This window comes from Scleropages formosus, chromosome 15, assembly GCF_900964775.1.
Source record: "Scleropages formosus chromosome 15, fSclFor1.1, whole genome shotgun sequence".
NCBI classification, from domain to species: Eukaryota; Metazoa; Chordata; class Actinopteri; order Osteoglossiformes; family Osteoglossidae; genus Scleropages; species Scleropages formosus.
Window position 1 is genome coordinate 10948407 of NC_041820.1, and position 20932 is coordinate 10969338.

The 20932-nt window shown below is 44.2% G+C and overlaps 2 protein-coding genes across 4 annotated transcripts in view; one reads left to right on the forward strand and one right to left on the reverse strand.

Annotated features, from left to right (window-relative positions):
• ush2a (Usher syndrome 2A (autosomal recessive, mild)) overlaps positions 1–2348 on the forward strand; it is a 195942-nt gene extending 193594 nt beyond the window's left edge. Inside the window, exons 70-72 of the mRNA XM_018726893.2 lie at positions 601–672; positions 1142–1348; positions 1717–2348. Of these exons, the coding sequence (XP_018582409.2) occupies positions 601–672; positions 1142–1348; positions 1717–1806 (369 nt within the window). The 3' untranslated portion in view covers positions 1807–2348. The remainder of the gene's footprint in view (positions 1–600; positions 673–1141; positions 1349–1716) is intronic.
• A 951-nt stretch (positions 2349–3299) lies between these two features.
• On the reverse strand, positions 3300–19538 carry kctd3 (potassium channel tetramerization domain containing 3). Of its 3 annotated transcripts, none has more exons than XM_029258409.1 (19): positions 19351–19538; positions 19048–19203; positions 17620–17673; positions 17099–17144; positions 14852–14925; positions 14687–14745; positions 14248–14328; positions 13199–13354; positions 11400–11490; positions 10013–10203; positions 9581–9696; positions 9307–9394; positions 8782–8898; positions 8529–8699; positions 8197–8352; positions 7898–7994; positions 7182–7381; positions 6900–7038; positions 3300–6788 (listed from the first exon to the last, which is right to left on the reverse strand). In XM_029258409.1, exons 2-19 carry the CDS (start codon positions 19116–19118, stop codon positions 6248–6250), a joined length of 2448 nt encoding a protein of 815 aa, XP_029114242.1. In that variant the 5' UTR covers positions 19119–19203; positions 19351–19538; the 3' UTR covers positions 3300–6247. The 3 variants fall into 3 exon arrangements, with proteins under 3 accessions (XP_029114242.1, XP_029114241.1, XP_029114240.1); XM_029258408.1 differs by having other exon boundaries at positions 19324–19538; XM_029258407.1 differs by having other exon boundaries at positions 19300–19538.
• Positions 19539–20932: the final 1394 nt, after the last annotated feature.

Consider the following 20932-nt stretch of genomic DNA (forward strand, 5'->3'; position numbering starts at 1 on the left):
TCTCCCGTTTTACCATATAACCTCAGGATGTAGGTCTTTCCTCACTTGAACCATGTTATTTAAGGACTGTAACAATAATAGTTTTCTGTACAGTGGTATCAAATGTATCACAGTCGGCACTACACAGGATATGACTTTTTTGCTTTGATTAATATGTGTTTTTTTTCTCTTATTAATAACAGATTTGAATATTCTGTGTCTGCCCTCATGTGTCTGCTCTTTGCTCCCCTGCTGTGACAGCTGCAGCACAAGAGGGGCGGCAGTCAGTCTTTCAACTCCACCTAAACAAAAGCACCCCCTTGTGGTGACAAAGGCAAAGCAGAGATGTTAGCGAGGAACCTCACAAATACAGTGGCGTGCTGTGAAACGAAATGCAGTGCATTTTCTAGCAACATTTCAGAATTCTATTACTACATTTTAATATTAAAAATATTATCTTGGTTGTAGTAAATGTGCGTAGTGAGAGAATTGTAGCTTACTCTCTTGTTTCATTCTTCTCTCCTAAGAATTTAAAGCCTGATCTTTTCTTTCCCTTTATTTCGCTTTACTCTGGACTCTACTTTCGCGGATCTTCTTTCATCTTGCTTCTTCCTGCCAAAGAGCCCTTGTTCAGCCAACCGCTCTAGTGTGAATTCTGCAATCCCGAGGCCCAGCGGCAGCACCTCCGCAGCGGTAAGCTATGGTGTAGCGAGCAGGCCTTCACACGCTGATTCTCTGCTTCCAGTCCGAGGCCGTGGCGGACACCACAGATTCATCGAGCAACGTCACCCTAAAGGGCTTTACGCGGCACACGGAGGTATGAGTGGCACCGGGGTCCTGAGCCGCCCTGCTTCGCTCCAAAATTGTTCTGGTCAGAGAGTTTGCTGTGGGCTGGTGTTTCCCAGTTCCTTCCTTTCTTTCGGGCTCTAATTCTTCCTCTGAGTTAGAAATGATGCTTGAAAACTAACTGGGAAGTAAAATCTGTGACTTCATCTCTGTCTGTGGGTGTTGTTTTGCAGGGCTTGTGGCCTTTGACCCCATAGTTTCTTTTAAAATAGCAAGACTTTTCACTCAAAGTCTGCTCTAACTCTGCCAAACCTCATAAAAGTACACAATATATACACTGGCAGAAGCCATAGACTGAGACTGTCTCCTCCATCAGGGCCTGACAGACATCAAGATGGTGGACAGCAGCTCACGCACCACACCTGTACTCCGTGTCACTAATCAGAGCCCACTGAGCCACGCCTACTCCCAGAATTCTCTGCGCAGTAGTATCAGCCGGCTCATCGGCACCCACGACAAGAAGTCCCTGCTGGAGGATGGGCCATGGGAGCCTAGGAGCGTGCAGGGCTATGACAGCGGCATGGTGAGTCACCATCCACAATGCACTGGGACATGGCGCACAGCTCTGCACCGCTGCCGCTTCACTTAATTTAGTCACATCTCATGCAAAAACTTGACTTTCAGCCGATCTGTAGACCCTTTACGCAAAGAGACTTTCCTCTTACCATTCTAGCCCTGTGATATTTACACAGCTGCAGTATTTAATTGGTTTAAGTCCTGTCCTCGAGATACACCAGCAGTGCCGCTCTGGGACTCCAGCTGGAAACCTTTCGGTCATAAACGCCGTTCTTTAATCTCAAGCTTACATATTAATTAAAGAATTCATTAAGGACCTCACGTTAGAGTGCAGTTTCTTTGCACGTTGTTGACTTTGTGTTGTGTCCCTTCCAGTGTGTGGAGGACGAGGAGCCGGTGGACACGATGAAGGGTTTCAGTACCGTGAGGAAGGAGCATACCACATTCACAGACACACACTTGTAGCTTCATGCTGGGAGAGGTGAGCTGAAACACCCCTCCTGTACCACACCGGAGTCCTACCCATCATGCCCTGCAAAGCCCCCCCACACTCTGCTGATTTGTGGACTCGCTGAAAGCTCGTAAAACAAAACGACACCTTTAAGAGCATTAAAGCATCAAATTATTCCTGTAAGCTTTACAGGTGATGGGAACATTATTTATGAAGTGATTTTTTTTAATGACAAGGAGAAAAACATCACTTAACCATCTGTGTGGAAGTGGAAAGGGGCTTTTAGAGCCCAGGAAAGTGACCTCACCATGGCATCAGATGTGGTGGGCGGACAGTGTTTACACTGATGACTGTAGTGAAACACTGAGGAAGAAAACTGGAACAACTCCAAATTAAAAGGCTACTCATTTTCTGCTTTTAGGACCAGCCTTACAAATGACCTGTGATATGAAAATAAGGCGATACCACAGTTTCCTATTGATGACGGATAACATACTGTGCAGTGCGCTGTTTTATGCTCTTTCACCCGTGCTGCAGCCCTCTGTTTCCACTTAAATTTCCACCGTTCATGTACAGTACTTGGGACTGTGTGCCTGCTAGGAGGAGCAGTAGAGAGAGCATTTCAGTATCAATGAAAATGCCAATTACATTTAATTAGTGTCTTAAGTGTGCACTCCAGTATGTTGTACAGCTCACATGTACTGTATTGTTTAACTTGTGGAGTTATTGTTGCCAGTTGATAAAATATGCAGTGTTGTCAATATTAATCACTGAAACAGGTTGCTTAGGACCTACACCATACTGCAGAAGTATAACTGTATCTTGGCCTCTCACTGACCAAGCTAGTAATTGTCTGCTAAGTACATACTACAGTATTTGTAGGAACACATAGAATGAACAGATAGTACGATGCTTTTGTTTTGTACAAGCAGTGTTATGTAGAGTATTATGTAGCTTACAAGATTTTTGTAAGTCAGAACACTATTAAATTTGTCTTCCTAATAACCTAAGTGATGGACACAATCACCTGTGAGACAATCATTAGGTTTTGAAATTATTCCAGAGAGGTGTCAACGTCACACTGGGTAGCTAAATAACCGTGCCGTTCACTGTACGTACGTAATGCTGTGCGCTGTTGAGTGAGGGGTCCGGAGGCCTTGAAACCAGCTGAGTGTTAATCCCTTCCATCTTTTATACCTCCTGTGAATCAGAGTCATCGGTGTTGGCCATCAGGCCCCGCCTCTTGCCTAGTTTCTAGTTAACACCCTAAACTGTAAAATCCTGCTGTATATAAAATTGCACTCTTTTTTAGACTTAATGTGGCTTACTGTCCTAGAACTAACCATTTCATTGTCTTTTATAATATATTCATTTCTTCCTATGAGGCATTTGTGTGTAAAATCTCTTTTGTATATTAACGGAAGAATGTCAAGTTAATAAAAACATTACATGTAATACAATCAATAACACAATTGCTTTTTGTACAGAGACAACAACACAGAGAAGGTATTTTCCAGGTTAATAGTTTTACTTGATCAGCAGAAGGGTTAATGACAGAGCCATTAGTTTGCAAGGCAAGTCCAGGGACCAGGTTCATCTGGGAAGTGTACCGTAATATTAAACACACTTTACAGGGTTCCAGCATGAAGGATCCCTTAACATGTTCCATGCAGTCTATGTTCTGCATTGCTCTGATGATCAGTAGGGTTACAAAAGGGAGTCGCTGAAATGTAACTATTTACTTTTGTTACTGCTCTACTGTATACAGTTTAATGCAAGTCAGTTTCACAGCACAGTTCAGCTAGTCTGGCCTTCAGATGGAACGCAAGCTTACATTCTGAACCTACCGCTTTTCCATTCAGTTCTTTCAAACACTGTAAACACATCATCCTTAGCATCTGAACGACTAGTGAAGTACCGTAATGTCAAGCAGGACATTTCTATTGGTTTGCAGCTACGCATTGCAGCAGTTGTCAGTTAAACCATTCATTTTTAACATAAAATAGCAAACAAAACAGAGTATTATCAGGCAAGTATGGTTTCTCATCCCATCAGCTGCTTGACCATTGTCCCCCTGCCTAGTGAGAAGCTTCTGGAGTAGTCCTTGCTGTAGCTGGGCAGCGTCTTCAAACCGACACAGTAGGGCTATGCCCCATCATTGCTTCCACGTGCAGGACAGGAGTTCATGTGTCTTTATGACAAACACACAGTTCCTCTGACAAGAACATCCACAATATGAGACGTTGTGCAACACCAGAGATTTTGTACGTTTTGTGTGGGGATCTACAGCCTCGGCCCATGATGCCTCAAGCCCCTGATCCAGGACTTCTGCTTTTGTGCTGCTGCATTTTCCGTTTTTGAATGGCAGTTTTCACTCAGCACCACCACAGAAATTGAGTCGGCTTCTACGATATAAATTACACGGAAAGAAGCATGCAAAGCTCTAACTACCATTATAATCTAATTAGTGTCACATTAGTGTTCTAAGGTAATGTATTTTGTGTTGTGCGAATACTTTCCGTAAATCTTCTGTGTTCCTCAGTCCTAAACACAACTCACTGTCTCCTTATCCATCTATTTTTTAGTGTAACAGTGAGCAACATAAATGTATATTAAATTGTCCTTTATACAGGTGCTGTACAAAAATTTATACGCAACGTAAATACATATTTTATGTACAAGCTATTTTATTCTGACTGGACTGACATTGTAAACATAGCCAGAGTTTGTGAACGGCAAGACAACAGGAGAGACGAGCTTTCCTGGAACCAGTAACAACACGGACACCCCGGCAGTAAATGGGTAAATATTTCTTCATTAAAATTGTAAGTACTATTCTGTAAATTCTCTTAGTAACAGTGCAAATACATTTGAGAACAATGAAATATAAATATCATAGCCACAAGAACTGCATATATATATGAGAAAAATTAAGTTCAACCATGATGCATATATTAAAGTCACACTGTTCTGTCTATATGTTCCTTTGAAATTCCTTTAAAATTAAACTGTAAAACAATAACATTATTTACGGGGGAAAAAACTCTTCCCCTCTGTTATCCCTCTCACCTTCAGAAACCGAACCCTACACCACCTCCTCTACCTACTGAGACGTTTAGTAGAATGCAGCGTTACGACTCGCTTTGGTTTCATTGCTTCCTGTAACTAACACAACAATCACATTTGTATGAGCTGACTGGTGTCATTTGAGAAAAAAAGGCACTGCATGTTTAAATTATTAAAACAAACTGGAAAAGCGACTCCCTTCATGATCTGGAATTAAGTGTTGATGGGAAAGAAGCTTTCCCATTTTGACTAGTCTACGCGGTAGCACCTGAGAATGAGATGTATGAGGAGTGTGAGTGTTGGCCCACTCACAGGGCCACCATTTATTTGTGCGACACCATACTCCTGAACTTTTGCTCATTCAGTCAACAACCAGGTAACCCAGAGCACTAACGTTCCTTTAATATTTTGAGATGCGACACCTCCCATCAGAGCCCACTGTGCAGCTGAAACTCAGCATGGTGGACAGCAGCCAGGCCACACCCCCTCACTAAGGTGAGATGAGTACCAGGTGAGGCCATGAGTCCTCAGCTGAGACACTTCATAAGCCAAGACTGACGACTGGAGATTGGATTGAAACAGAAGGCTGGTGGTCCTGTTTCGTGACTGAGTTTGTTCTGCTTTCAATTCTGTTCCTTCTGAACCATTTGGGCTTTTTCCCTGACTAACTTTTTTAGTTATGTGATAATGATGCGTAAAAGAATTATCACCACATGCCTACATGTTTCCATTTCACAAGTGGTCACTCCCAAGCATGTTACACTCAGTTTCATTTGTTAATTTAACTGATTTTAGACTAACTGATGCTACACTTGAGTTTGACTCACCCCGTTACACACAATGCCAGCTTTCACTGTTCATTGAAACACTTCTTAAAAAATAAGCTGCAGACATTAATGAACTTGACTCATTTCAAACTTAAGATTCCAGTTAAAGGTTAGATTAATGCCAGTTTCTGGATTGTAAATGCTTGGAGATCAGAATAAAGAGATGACTAGGGGTACTGCCACAAAAAACAGCTGTTACTCCCTTTATGACGTGAGGTGCTCATTCCCACAACGGATGGGTACTGCTGCGACTGCTGCATCTTTAGAAAGATGGCAGGCTGCGTATGGGATGCAAGCCCCATTGCTTGCTGGACTGCTTGTGATCATTCAAAGAGCTTAGCTCTGACAAAGGTTTTATGTGAATATTTAAGCTCTTGTTGTCCCATTGTGCACAATAACCAGTTTCAAAGTATGTTATAACCATAACCTTACCAGCACAACTGAGTAAGCTGCACTGACTGACCAATGGATGCTGTATCTTGTTGCTTTCTGTTGTAACCAATGTGCTTTTTGACCCAGTGTGACCTTTACCCAGTGTTGTTTTGTATGCGGTGTTCTTCACTCACAGGTTGTACTCCTGGTTGGGTGGTTCAGCACCCTTCTTGTGGCGGGGGGAGGTGGACACTTTGGTCGGGGAGGGGGATGCGGTGCTGGACGAATCGCTTCCCGCCCCATCTGCACTGGATGGCACAGAGGCCAGCTGCGGCACGGGCACGGCCCGCTTCCTGCTCAGGAACCCCCCATCAAAGGCCCCCTTCCTACGGCCTTCGAGTCGGCCGTCCTGGACCTCTTCCTCGTACGTTGTTTTCCTGCGGGCGTCCCCGGGACTGTCGGGGGGCTGCCGAGGTGATTCGGGTTGGCTTTCAGCAGAGCGGCTAGACCACAGCTCCATGGCCGAAGCCCTCCTGTCGCCCCCATGGGTGCCACTCTCACCTAAGCCAGCTTCCAGCAGGCCCCTGCTCAGGCCAAAGGTCTGGAAGTCACGGTAGCTGTGGAAGCTCTCGGTGCGACGTGCGCGAGCCAGCAGGGGGCTCTCCCTGTACGGACGCAGCGAGCCATAGGTGGCATTTTCCGGAATGGGCTCGTATGCGTGCAGCTGCAGACTGGGGTGGAAGCACAGGGAGGCGGCGAGAATCACAGATGAGAATAATGTCTCCTTGTACGTCTCACTCAGTTTGATCTCACAATCATCAGCAGGGCGTCGTCACGCTGACCTGGAGCAGGACTCCCGCAGGCGGCTGTGCTGCAGGACAGACGGTGCAGGGCTGATGTTGGGTGTGGCACAGCGTGACGTGCTCAGGTCACACTGGTCCAGTAGCTTCAGCAGCTCCTCCTCCGTGGGACCGCCCACTTCTGTGAAACAATTTGCGGACACACAACTGAAAACACACACCGGTGTCCTCTAGCACTTCTGGCAGCCCCTCGACATACATTCAGCTGAAGGAATTGGCAGTATCTTATTGGACAGATCTCCCACACATGCCCAAAGCTCTCACCAGGCTCCCGCTTGGCCTTGTCCTCAGCCTTGTTCACCATGTCCATGGCAGTGGTGAGGTCCCACATCTGGATGCTGCCATTGCCGTGGCCGGTGAAGAGGTACCGGCGTGGCCTGGAGCCCATGCGGCTGGAGCCCTCACACTCCCGCACGGTGAAACAGGTGATGGTGGTTCCATCCACCGCCTGCACCTCGCAGATCCTGCAGGAGCCGAGAGCCATAACGCATGCAGAACACTCAACCGCTCAGTCCACAGGAAACGGTTTTGTGTTTTTTAATCATTCAGTCATTCATTATTAATGACCACTTGTCTAATATGGGGTCATGATGGTCCTAAGCCTATCGCGGAAGCATTAGGGGCAAGGCACGGCACACGGCACACCCTGGACATGATACCAGCCCATCATGGCAATCACACGCAGACTCGTTCCCTAACACATTCACACACAAAGGACCATTAAGAATCACCATATTCATGTGAGACACATGGATGGAAACCAGACCACCCAGAGGAAACCCACACAAACGTGGAAAACATGCAAACTCCACATAGGCTGGATTCCACGCCATATCCCAAACCTCAGCCCAGGTGCTGTGAGGCGGCAGCATTACCCAGTGTACCACTGTGCCACCCTTTGCTGGGTATCACGTGACTCAGGATTGTTGGATGTTCTATGGCTGCAGTTTGAGAACAGAGAGTGCACATTTACACAGTACCTTTTTCCAGTCGAAGAGAGGCGCACAAAGAGTTTATTGGTTATTGGAATGACTTTCTGAATGAACACCTGCTGGTCATCTCTCTCCCCAAATGGGCCTGCAGAAGGCAAGTGTAACAGTGAGATGTTAATACAGTTTTATTTTGGAAATAAGTACCATGTATGTGGAAATAAAACGGTCTTGTGAATTGGCAAAACCACATTTGAGTTTGGTGTGCATAAAATTAAATGTCAGCCTCATTTATTCATGGTACCTGAGCACAGTGCATAGATAGAGCACCACCTGGTGTCACCGCTCACCAATGTCGTTGCCAGAGGAGTAACTGCCATGGCTCTCGGCCTCCTCCAGGGACAGGATCTTGAAGGAGGCCAGGGGGGTGGAGCCTGGCTGGGTCGAGATCATGCCCCTGAAGCGGGTCACGGTCCAGGTGCGCACGTGGTTGTTGTCTGCACACACTAAGACAAGAGAGACACGGGTCTGCTCTCGCTGACTGGCACACACACATTGTGCTCCCAAACACTACAGAGGAATGTTGTACTGACCGCAGCTGAAATTTTACCAGTTTGGTTAAAATTACTGGTTTAGTTATTCCAATAATTAATTAGTTTTTGCATGCTCACGCCTCACTGACCGGAGACCAGGTGCTTCTCGGAGAGCATGATCTTGGTGACGGGGCTGCGGTGCACAGTGAAGGTCTGAAAGAGCTGCGGTCCTGAGCCCACGGTCTCTGGGTGCTGTACGATAACCCGCACCGCCCCGGAGCTGGTGCCATAGGCGATCTCGATCCAGTTCCCACTGACACCTGCAAACAGTAGAACACACATAAGTAGAAGGTAGGTGGGGCTGGCGGGAGGCAATTGTCAGAAGTCACAGAGCCCACTCACTGGTCTTAGGTGTGAGATACACGCTGAGTGCCGTGATGGCGTCATTGGACGGATCGTGGTACAGTTCTGTCACCAAAAGATCGTTGTCCTTCATTCTCAGGGGGAACTTCTGCATGTCTGGAAAAAAAAGATCAATAAGCCCTTCACTGGTTTTGTCCTGAATGCCTACAAAGAACAAAGACCGGAAACCTGGCTACAAATTTAAAATGAAAGGACAGATATTTAAAAGTTAAAATACACTCAAAGAATGGAGAACTACAGGCAATACAGCATCTAAAATCTGACTTGAATGTATAAAACAGGAGTTCTTTACTACAGTTGCATAATTTGTGTCTAAAGATGCACACACACTAATATTATGTCACATTTTAGCACAAACCTAAAAATCTACTGATGTATTGTTTAATTTCTTAGGAGAGGCTATATTTAAGTGATTCTGTTTCATGTTTCTGTGTGGTCGGTGACATGTTTCAAAGAATGCTGCAATCTGCATTTTCATGTTTGACTCTAGTGACCATCACTTACCAATGTAATAAATGGAGCCATTGTTGCAACCCAGCAGCAGGAAGGAGCCGGCTGTGTCGCAGCTCGTGATGGGGACCACATCCTGCACCTGCCGCCGGAAGTAGGATACGTCACCCTCATCTCCTTGTCACCTCCATTACTCATCAAAATCAAAAAAATCACTTTATCCACTGAATAGTTGGGTTACATTAAAATACATACAAACTTACACGTTTATACTATAACGTACATCGTTTCCAGGTTTGAGGTGCTGTATTAAAGTGAGCAAATTCACCTGCCAGTGTTGAGTGACTGCATTCCACACCCCGACCTTTCCAGTGTGGCTGGTGGCCACCAGCTGGCTCCCAATGAAGAAGAGAGAGTCCACTGGCACTCCCAGGCTGAACACACCTGAACAGGTAGCTCATATCTCACTTCGGGTTCAGTCAACAAAAAAATCTGAAGTATTCGATAAAGTCATGTTCACAAAATACATTAAAAGGCTCTCACACTGTTCCATGCAAAGCTCCACCCCTATGCTGAATGCATCTGAAGTATAGTACCAGTGAAAAATTTGAGTACACCTGGGCAAACTGGACAGAAGTGGGAAAGCAAAGCAACCCACAAATGTCCTGTATCCTCGTGAAAACAAATTAGTTTCCAGTAAGTGTACTCACACCTTTTGACTGCTGCAGTACATAGAAGAAATAACTGTTCCCTGCTGTACCTATCTCATTTCCGTTGCCTCCATCCTGGATGCTCCACAGGATAATACTGCTCCCTGATGCTGCAGCAACCATCTTGTCCTTATCTCCATGGGGACCACCGACCACCTTTGCATTAAGAGCAACGCGTTCTATGGCCCAGTCAAGGTAAGGGCTGGAAAACACTTGCTGCCATCCTGATGACTCCTTAATCCTGTAATACATTCACATTCACCCCACAGAGTGTCTCATCTTAGCACATCTTACAAATGTTTTCTCCATAAACATCTAGCAATGTGTAGCACAGACTTCAGTATACATGAGCTAACAAATCATAACAATACAAACACAAAACTAGGGGAAACAAGGAAGCACAGAATTGGGGCTAGATATACGTTCCAGGGGGGTGCAGTGGTGCAGCAGGTTTGGCCAGGGCCTGCTCTCTGGTGGGTCTGGGGTTCAAGTCCTGCTTGGGGTGCCCTGTGACAGACTGGTGTCCTGTCTGGGGTGTGTCCCCTCCCCCCGAGGCCCTGTGCCCTGTGTTGCTGGGTTAGGTTCTGGCTCACTGCAACTCTACTTGGGACAAGTGGTTTCAGACAGTGTGTGTCTGTATATGTGTTCCACATTTAATGAAGACTACCATCTCTACATTACATTTATCTGACACGTTTCTCCAAAGCAACTTACAATGTTAAGTTACTTTATTATTATTTACACAGTTTGGTAGATTTTTACTGGAGCAATTCAGTGTAAATACATTGCTTAAGGGTAAAACAGCTGTAAACAAGGCTTGAACCTCTGACCTTCAGGTGTAAAGGCAATTGCACTAACCACTACACTATCAGCTGTCTCTAGCCCAACCTACACAACTGATATGGGAAACATGCAGATTTATGTACATGACAAGTCAGGTTGTCTCTGTCACTTTTTATATTCTTTATTAAACAGTGTTCTTTAAATAAAGTAATGGGGCTCCCCGAAATGGAGGTGGCATAGCGAGTAACGCCGCTGTCTCACAGCACCTGGGTGGTGCAAGAGGATGTGTGTTCGATGCCTGCTCAGTCTGTGTGGATTTTGCATGTTCTCTCTGTGTCTCCATGGGTTTCCCCCGGGTGCTCTAGTAGCCTCCCACAGTCCGAAGACATGCTGTTCAGGTTCACCCATAGTGTGTGAGTGACAGAGACAGTGTGTTCCACTGATGTACAGAGGAGTGACCCATTGTAAGTAGTGTATCTAGCAGTGTAAGTCACCTGGGGGCTGGTAACACTACATAGAGTTCGTTGGAAGTTGCTTTGGAGAAAAGCATCTGCTAAATAAATAAATGTAAAATCCAGTACCAGACATGCATTTAATGATTGTGTGAACATTTTGGCACACACACTCTCCACAGTTCTGCTGTTCACTAGTTACCTGTAACAGATGACGAAATGTGCATAGGCTGCAACGATCCAGTTGTGATGACCAGCAACAATCAGCACCTTCCTGGGATCTACTGGTGATCCTGCAGGAAAATGTGTTGATTAATAAAGAAATTCATTCATTCCTTGTCCAAGTCAGGGTCACAGTGGTACAGAGCCTATCCAGGAAGCACAGGGAATAAAGTAGGATAGGGCACGGACAAGACATCAGTCCATCACGGCAATCAAACACTTCAAGGAATGCATATAAACATGAAATAATAGCCAAAAATGGGCAAAATTACTGAAAATATTTGCATAAAATAAGTTTCTTCAGATCTGACCAAAACTTGCTGTTCACCATCCTAAATCTACTTCTGTGTCAGGCCAAAAGATGAGAAGCACTGTGGTGCAAAAAAAAAGACAGCCTTGCAATAAGACTGTCTTTCCAGAATTCAGCAGCGGACGGCGGCCCTCCGTGTTCCGTCATTCATGGGAAGCTGTAAAGGTACAGGCCTCTGGTTCAATGTGTAAAGAAGTCCGGAAAACACAGAGGGTGTGTTATTGAAATGTGTTAGAAAATTCAGCTTCACGTTAAATCTGTGTTAGGTCCCACGGAGTATGATGTTTGAAAAACATTTAAAAAATGTAATAATATAAAAAACAGTTCTTATTTAGAAATGAATTCCAACATTTCTGGAAAACAGTTATGGAGGAAAATGACATGTAGTAAGTAAACAACTTGAAAAGTCATCTGATTTTGTTTTTTTTTCAATCCTGCCGCATGACCAGAGGGAAGAACGGTGTGTTATAGGACCACTCCCTTTAATCAGCGGCCCGGCACATGGCTTTATGTCTGCTCTGGTGCTGACCGGGCCTGGCTCCACACCATTGCCATGGCAGCCCCGCTCCCAGAACACTATGTTCCACAGTTTCCAGTACAGCTGGCTGCAGCCGTGCCAAGTGCCGTTCTTTCCGTCCCGCTTGTGAGCGGAAGAGGCTCGTGGACACTCCTACGTTCTTTGTGGGCCCCATGCCACGAGAAACACATTACAGCATAATGCAGATTTCACTGTCCCGCATCTAACGCTGTACGGCGCCTTGGACCAATGTGCCGCATCAGTCCAGGTAATGCTCATTGCAAGTCACTTGCAGAAAAGCATCTGCTAAATGAATATGTGACGCCTCCAACAGCAGGTAGCAGTGCAGCGTCTACAACCACTTATCCCAAGCGGGTTCAGGGCGAGCCGGAGCCTACCCGGCAACACAGGACGCAAGGCTGAAGGGGCACACGCCCTGGACGGGATGCCGGTCTGCCGCAAGCCACCCCAAGCGGGACTCGAGAACCAGACCCGCTACACAGCAGACACAGGCCAAGCCCGGCACGCCACCGCGCCCCCTTCCCAGCAGGTAGCATAATGGTTAAAGCAGTAACATTGCAGCCAATGGACCCAGATTTGAACATCCAAAACAGGCCTGTAGCATCTCTGGTCACTGTACTTACAAAGTAAAAATTACCCAGCTGTATAAAAAAGTAACGCTGGAATTCGAATCCCACCTCCAGCTGTAGTACGCCTGAGCAAGGTACTTATGCTCAATTGCTCCAACAAAATTACCCAGCTGTATAAATGAGGTAAATAATTGCAAGTAGGTTAACACTGCAAGTCAATCTGGAGCAAAGTATCCACTAAATGAAAAAATGTACTGTACATGTAAATGTAAGTCAGCTTGGAAAAGGCATCCGTCAAATAAACAAACAATTCTGTATGCGGCATATCCAAACTGAAACTAGCCTTTCCCTTAAAGACTCACCCAGCCTTTGGGGGGCTTCCGCACCGGACGGCCCAGGAAGGGCAGCGTGAGGACAGGCCCTAGGGAGGCCCCCCTCAGCCCCGCTAGGCCCCAGGTGCTCCTCTTGGGTGGGGGCGGTTGCCACGGGGGCCGAACTCTCTTTGCGGGCCGGGATGGCTGTGGGGTCAAAGAGAAAATTCAGAAGTCGGAAGCTCTAATTTTTTTTTATAAATATATTTCTTAATTCATATTAAAATGCTTGACACTGTTAACAGGACAGTTAATATCAGTTGTGAAATAAAAAAGCTTAATGATTGCTGTGGTAATTTCCAACAAGATTTCTTTAAGAGGAAAAACATAGTTTCCTTAACAGAATACCTACAAATGCCGTAATTTGAGGGGCAAGTTTACATTACCCTAAATTTAAGCAAACGAATGGAAAAAATTTGCCTGCACAATGAAAATTACTGCTAACACGAATTTGAATAGCAAGCCTTTTGTAAAAACAAAAACACTAAAGGTTTTATAGGGAAAGATAACAGCTTCTTTAAGGCACCCAAATAGAAAAAAAGAAAAATAGAGCTGCACAGTGAAAATTATTATTTTAACATTAATGACTTTTTATTTAAAAAAAAAACATACATATATATATATATATATATACAATACTGGTTGTACCAGGAGCTGGAGAGAATACTGGGGGTAGAACGATAAACTAAATATAATCTAATACATTGGAACAAATATTTAGCAGCACGCTGAAAAATATGGTTTAACGGAACTGAAAACTCATTTTATAAAGAAAACACATTACTGTTTAGGTATTATGAGGAGTATTTAATGCTAATACTTTCATAGAGAGAAACAGACACAGTAGCAAACAAAAGGCCCAGCATTGAAAATGAAAATTAAACTAGGCTTCAATGAGCATCTCTGGTGTATATGGAAACCCTCAGGGAGCGTTTAAGGGTCTGAATGAAGGACTTACTCTTATTTGCTCTCGTTCTGCTCCCTGAAGCTTTACAACATGAAATGGGGTTAATGAAATGGGGGTAAAGGAAGTATAGTACCTGGAGGAGGGAGGTAGCCATGGAAAAGCACGCTACCGCAGGACGAGCGCTCGAGTTCCTCGCACAACAGCAGCCTCCTCACTGACAGCACAACCAAAACACATCATCCAACACAACGCTAACGCTGCAGGACAAAAACGAATAAAAGACCTTGCCTACCATTAAACTAACGTTACGCTTAAGGAATTGCCCGCTGTCATTTTCTAAAGCCCGAGTTAGAAATTATTATTTATGTAGTGCGTTTGCATTAAGACACTATATACCTTACAGTAATTTCAGCAAAATATTACTCATCAATTCATGTTAAAAATCATGCATACTTTTAAAGCTGCACGTCTAATGAACAATTTATTAAGTGCAGACATGAGCTGCTGTTTTTTCTTTTGCATTTTAGAATAAAAATTGTAAGACTATTGAAGAAACCAGGATGAGTCCATACCTAATGGTGTTATTCCATAGAACTCTGCTTCATGTCGGAGAATGTTAATGTTTACTCCTCTGTTAGGAAAATAAATATATATTTATATATGAACAGATCATGGTCTGTGTTAAAGTTCACATTTTCCCACGTTTCCTGCACAGCTGAGACTTCAACGCTGCTTACCTTAAGTCTAATTCTTTAGTCCGAAGGAAATTAAGGATTGGCGCAAATGCTGTGGGATCCCTGTCAATAAAAATCTGTAAAACCAATACATATAACAATACATATATACCAAACCAATACACATATGAGGCAAAATTAAGTGAAACTGATACAAAAGTCAATTTGTCACAATTAAAAGAATCACGCTATTCTTAAGGCAGCTTTATTATTAAGTGCTTCTATATGGTGGTTTCATTTTCCCACTGCAGTGAAATTTCACATTTATACTGTTCACCGGCATTTTTATATGTAGTTTCCATCAATAACATGGAATAATTTTTACTTTAAATATACAAATTTAGTATTCCTCAACTTAGGAAACATGACTGATATTGGAAGTCTGTTAGCAACCTGAGATTTTCATAACAAAACTCCTGTATTACAATTAATAGAAGTTGCATATTAGTTGTCTGGCCACTTATTTACGGTTGCGTTCTTTAAATACCTCAGGTAAAGCTATAATGAATGAAAAAAATGTGGTATCACTTCAATCCATCCATTATCCATAAGTGACTTAGGGTTTTGATGGTCCAGAGCTGACCGTGGAAACACGGGCCATGGGGTAGGGGACACCCTGGATGAAACACCATCGCAATAACATCCAGTTGCATTAAAATTAAAACTCATTTCATACTTTTGTGAATAAAAATATGTCATCTCAAAAACCTCCTGTTCGCTCCCGATTGGTGACCAGTTCTACCCATAAACATGTCCAGTGTTCGTCAGCTTCTGGTCACCTTCAGCTTTCATTATCTACACAATAAAGACAACAACAGTAACAGTTTGTACTGGCCTGACAGCAGTAGGCAGCCACCAGTCTATTTACACTGAATGTCTGTTGCGTTCTGACGATTGGAAAAAAGATGCTTCGTGTGCACTTGCTTAACCATCCATGTGAACACAAAGAAGCAGAGCTAAGAGAGAACAGTGAATCCCCTAAACACGTGCAACGTTCCTCATCTTACTAATCGCCAATTCTCAGTAACACCAGACACCAGCTGTAAACACTGGGGATGTAAGCAGGATCAAAGCGGTCCCACAATTCAATTGTTAGAGCATGTTGCGCTGCCAAATAATGGCTGAACGCAGAAATGCAGGTCGGCTTTGTCCCGCACCAGACAGAAAGTTAAAAAAATAGAACCATGAATAAAATGCAGTGAAAACAAATGAATGAAAACTATTTTAACTTCGAAAACTTGTAACTCACACATTCGTAACGCAAGGACGTAGCGTGTGTCAGTCAGTTCCCCGACAACACTAGCAATGTTAACCAGTACGAAGAGCCAAACTTTCATAAAAGTAATCAGCTCAGCAAAACTTTGAATTATTAAACAATTTGTTCAAGGAATTTTTACTGGAATTTTAATTAAATAAATTTTGTGTGTTTTTAATTTTGGCAGTATTCCACTTTCGCTATTTATACCAATGGATTTAAGAAACTAGCAGACCCAATTTAATGTTTATCCAGTTATCCTAGAATGATTACAAGACCTCCTCATTGAGGCAGAATTACTTTTGGAATTTAAGAATTTGTACACTAAATATTTAGTTACTTATGTGTTGTTCGTTTGAAAGACAACTACTCTTAGATAAACTTATCTTTTTCTCCTTCATCCCCTAAATACATAACAAACCGTAGTGTTGTGTTCTGCAATAAACAGGCCGACTGGAAAATCTTCCAATGTCCTGTAACTTTGAAAATGTATGTTTTCAGTTGTTTAAACTATAGAAAAAAACGACTCTAAATGGATGTCCTCAGAGTCAAAATCAACATCAACTGTAATGCAAGTTCCTGCTGTAAGCTGGCAGGTACTTTGTGTGCTTAGTGGTGTCAAATCCAATAGTAAATCAGTTCCAAGAAGACCGCGATGCAGTTGTTGGTCCAAAAAGGAGATTTACATTTTACTTTAGTTTTTGCAACCTTGACGCCTAACAGCTAGTAGGGAAGTATTAGTAAAAAAAAACACAGTACAACACGAAAGCACTTGCCTAACACTTATGTACTGTCTTTGATAAAGATGAGAACACTAATTCCATCATATTTCAACAATAGTTAGAAAAAACATTCAAAATAGTAATTCAGACAATTTTAATAAAGAGTAGAATTAGAGTACAAAAATTAATATCCCCAATTACTTATAAATTTAGTTATCAATACAGGCATTTCTCTTCAGTTCCAAAAAAGTGCTTCTCCAGAAGAGAACTCACCGCTCCAGTTTCGTCCCGAAGAGTTGATATCCGGCCACTGAGCAAGCTGAAAATTAACACAATGTCCGCTCAGGTTCAACTGGTAGAACGCTTTACTCTGTCTGACTCTGTGCTGGAGACAACCATCCAGCATCCTTGTGGCCCCATGCGATCAGCACTATCTTGTTTAAAGTTTAAAGCACAAAAATAAAAACCCGTCCTTGCCAGGACAAAAATATACTGACTTAAAACAGTGCGGTCAGAGTAAAAGCAGTGATTTGTCAGTTATCAACGTCATCCGTATAATTATGCCGAAACTGAACCTCTCATCTTGGTTTATTTGTTTTATATACCGTGGTCACAGATGCATATTAATAACTGCGAGAAAAGGGACGTTGAGCATTCTAGATAGATGGCTAACATGGAGAATAACATCTTTACACAAGAGTCGAGCAAAACAGTCTTTTAATAAAAGCCTTTCGGCAAAACCAGTTGATGAGTAAATCCTTGTTAAATTTGTTGACGCATGCACAACCTCTTACCTTGAGAAGAAAGAGTCTGGAATCCACATGAGAGTCTGCCTGGACGTACTAAACCTAAAAGAGTCGAGCAGAACGCACAGCTTTCAGGCCATTTTTCATACTAATATTAAGAAAAAGTCATCAAGACACAATATTTAATAACCCAAACATTATCTACCTATTTTCTTGAAGCAGGATTACTATTTTACCCCTAACCTACAGTTCAGTAGACTCTCAGCTACATAATAATAGTGCACAAAATAACAGGGAACAGTGTGAGTGTAGAAAGTGTGAATTCTTCCAATTCAAGTAAAGTACACTCTTACGGCGTAGCGGTCTATTCAACAGTAACTATGTTAAGCATACATGATATTGGCCCATATACGTAATAAAGAGAACAACAACATTTTAATGTGAATAGTCAAAACATTTTTAGTAATTCCACCAGTGCAGCTTTCGGATGATGATGATGATGATGATGATGATGATGATAAGAAAACATGGTGTCACTGACATCACTTATGTGTGTGTAGTAACTGTGTAACAACAACAGTACCTCTCCAGTTCCCACAAACAGCTCATCTCTGTGTCACACTTAAGCTTTGGACAGGATTTGGATTTCACTGAAGAAACTGAAGAAGTCATTATAAGTGTGTGAATGAAATTTGCCTCTTTTTTTTTTTCCCTCACAAATGTTCTCGAACATGATAAAAGCGAGCAATTATTATTGCAATTATAAACAATAAACAGATTGTGAGGGCCTGGAAGGACAATAATGCAGTAGTTAGTTTTCAGAGACAGACAGGCCAGGTCTGCTCATCTGCTGAGGAGTCAGTGTGTGAACGAAGGAACGAAGGAACGAACGAAGGAACGAACACACGAACACACACGTGACACACACACGGGACTGATTGTTTCTCGTTAGCCTGGAACTGGAAGGTTCTCAGTTCGAATGCCCTCCTAGTAATTACGCTACTCTTCTTCACCCCGAACTACAGTAAAACGCCCTGCTGCAAAATAATATCGACTAGTGAACAAAATAATTTATTATTTTCGTTAATTTATGAAATACTGTAAAATCGCCCTGGACAAAGGCGTCAGATTAAATAAAATAAGAAACAATAATGGTACAGTAACTTAGTTAGTCCTACTTAGAATTACGTGTAGACTAGTAGTGTAGTTACGAGGGACTGCTCGGAATAACGGACAAGAAGTGTAAACATGATCATCATCACGATGACCGTCGACGCTCCGTCCACTGAGTGACTGAGCCGGACTGACACCGCAGGCGCAGCGCTGTCGCGTAGACAGACTAGACCCCCTTCGCTTCGCTCCTTCGCTTCGGCTCGGGCCCTGTCCAGTCCTGTCCGGCTGGGTCTCTGTGTCTCTCCGTCTGACAGTTTGTCACTGACTCACTCAGTCACTGCGTGTGTGTGCGAGCGTACGTACCGCGTACCACCGACGTTCAGCTGGATAATCTCCCCGGAGCCCGTCGCCACATTGCTGCAGTTCCCGGCCATCTTCTCCGCTGCGCTCAGCCTCAGGCTCCCAGGGCTCGGCGCGCGGCACCGTTTTCTCTTCTTTAAGTCCCCAGCTCAGTCTTTCCTGGAAGGAAAAAAAAAAAAAAAAAAACTCCCTTTCTTTCTTTTCCTGGAAGTCGACCCTTCCCTTCCCCACCGAGCCACCCCCCCCCCCACGCACCCCTTCCAAATACTTCCTATTTACAGCGCGAGCGAGCACGAGGAGTCGTACAATAGCCCCAGCAGCAGCGCGCGCTCTTCATGGTGCCGCGCGGGGGAAAGCGTGCGGCTCGGCTGGGAACCGCCGCCTATCTAACATTTCCAGCGTGACGTTTTCGGGACGGCTGCTCGAGCTCTCTGGGAGCGCGCGGGGGCATGCGCGTGCCGCCGTCTCAAGGCTTCCCGCACGGAGCTGCGGCTCCCGCGACGTCATCATCGGACCCCCCGCCTCAATCCTGCCCCCCCCCCCTTTCCCCAGCAGTCCTTCGAGTCCGGTAATCCCACCATTGAGCCCACCGCGCGCTCATGTCATCATATCCGCGAGTCCGCTGGACTTCGCAGCTTCTCCATGTGCAGCATGTAAACGCCGGTCACAGTGCGCTTTACTCTCTGCTTATTATTATTTATTTTACAATAATGATTAGTAATAATAATAACTATTATTAGTGCTGCTGGTGGTGTGTGTTCGCTCATCCGACGACTGAACCAAGGCGATTTACAGCGTCAGTTTTAAAGCGACATACAGTGATTTACACACTGACTGATGATGTAAGAGTGTTTTACTCTGTAGTAATTCTCGGTACGTCCCTATTTCAAGGGTTACTACAGACGTACTTGAGACTCCAGTCAGACAAGCCTCCCGGCTCTAAAATAACATCCCTGACTTGGACTGTATGGGACCCTGTGGGACAGGACTAGTGGAACATAATAGTACAGGGTATTACAGTCCTTGTAGCGCTGGTTGTGCGACCAGTTCTAACAGGACACTACCTGCCCCCCCTTATAAATACTTAAACAGAGTGATACTATACATGTTTACATATATAAAGTAGTGCCAGTCAACACCAGTCAGTGCATTTTGTGTTTTTGATAATGTTTACGGTTATCTCGCGTGATTGTACATACAAAGTACAGGATTGAACACTCCTTTAGATAATATTTATTCTAAGACTCCTGTAGATATTATATTATACTACCCCGTAAGGGACAAGCGGTTCTGAAAATGTGTGTGTGTGTGTGTATACACACACACTGTCTGAAGCTGTTTGTCCTGAGCAGGGTCGCAGTGAGCCAGGGCCTAATCCCGCAGCACAGGGCATAAGGCTGGAGGGGGAGGGGACACACCCAGGACAGGATGCCAGTATGCTGCAGGAAACCCCAAGCAGGGCTTGAACCCCAGACCTACCACAGAGCAGGCCCTGGCCAAGCCCGCTGTGCCACCACACGCCCCCCCCATTATATAAGTTTGTACTACTAGTATTATATTATATCATATTATCTCACACACACACCCACACATTGTCTGAAGCCACATGTCCCAAGCAGGGTTGCAGTGAACCGGAGCCAAACCCAGCAACACAGGGTGTAAGGCTGGAGGGGGAGGGGACACACCCAGGACGGGATGCCAGTCCATCACAAGGCACCCCAAATGGGACTCGAACCCCAGACCTGCCAGAGAGCGGGACCCAGCCAAACCCGCTGCACTACCGCACCCCCCTTATATTATATTATGCTATATTATGTTATATTATACAGTATTAGAGAGGGGACATAGTGGCGCAGTGGATTGAACCGGGTCCTGCTCTCCGGTGGGT

Excerpts from the sequence above, each read along its gene's own strand:
- kctd3 (XM_029258409.1), bottom strand. The coding sequence starts at position 19,118 with ATGGCCGGGAACTGCAGCAATGTGGCGACGGGCTCCGGGGAGATTATC. Across the intron at positions 7,382-7,897 it reads CTCTCTTCGACTGGAAAAAG|GATCTGCGAGGTGCAGGCGG; the intron begins GTACTGTGTAAA and ends CGGCTCCTGCAG. Across the intron at positions 6,789-6,899 it reads CTGCGGGAGTCCTGCTCCAG|TCTGCAGCTGCACGCATACG; the intron begins GTCAGCGTGACG and ends CTTCCACCCCAG.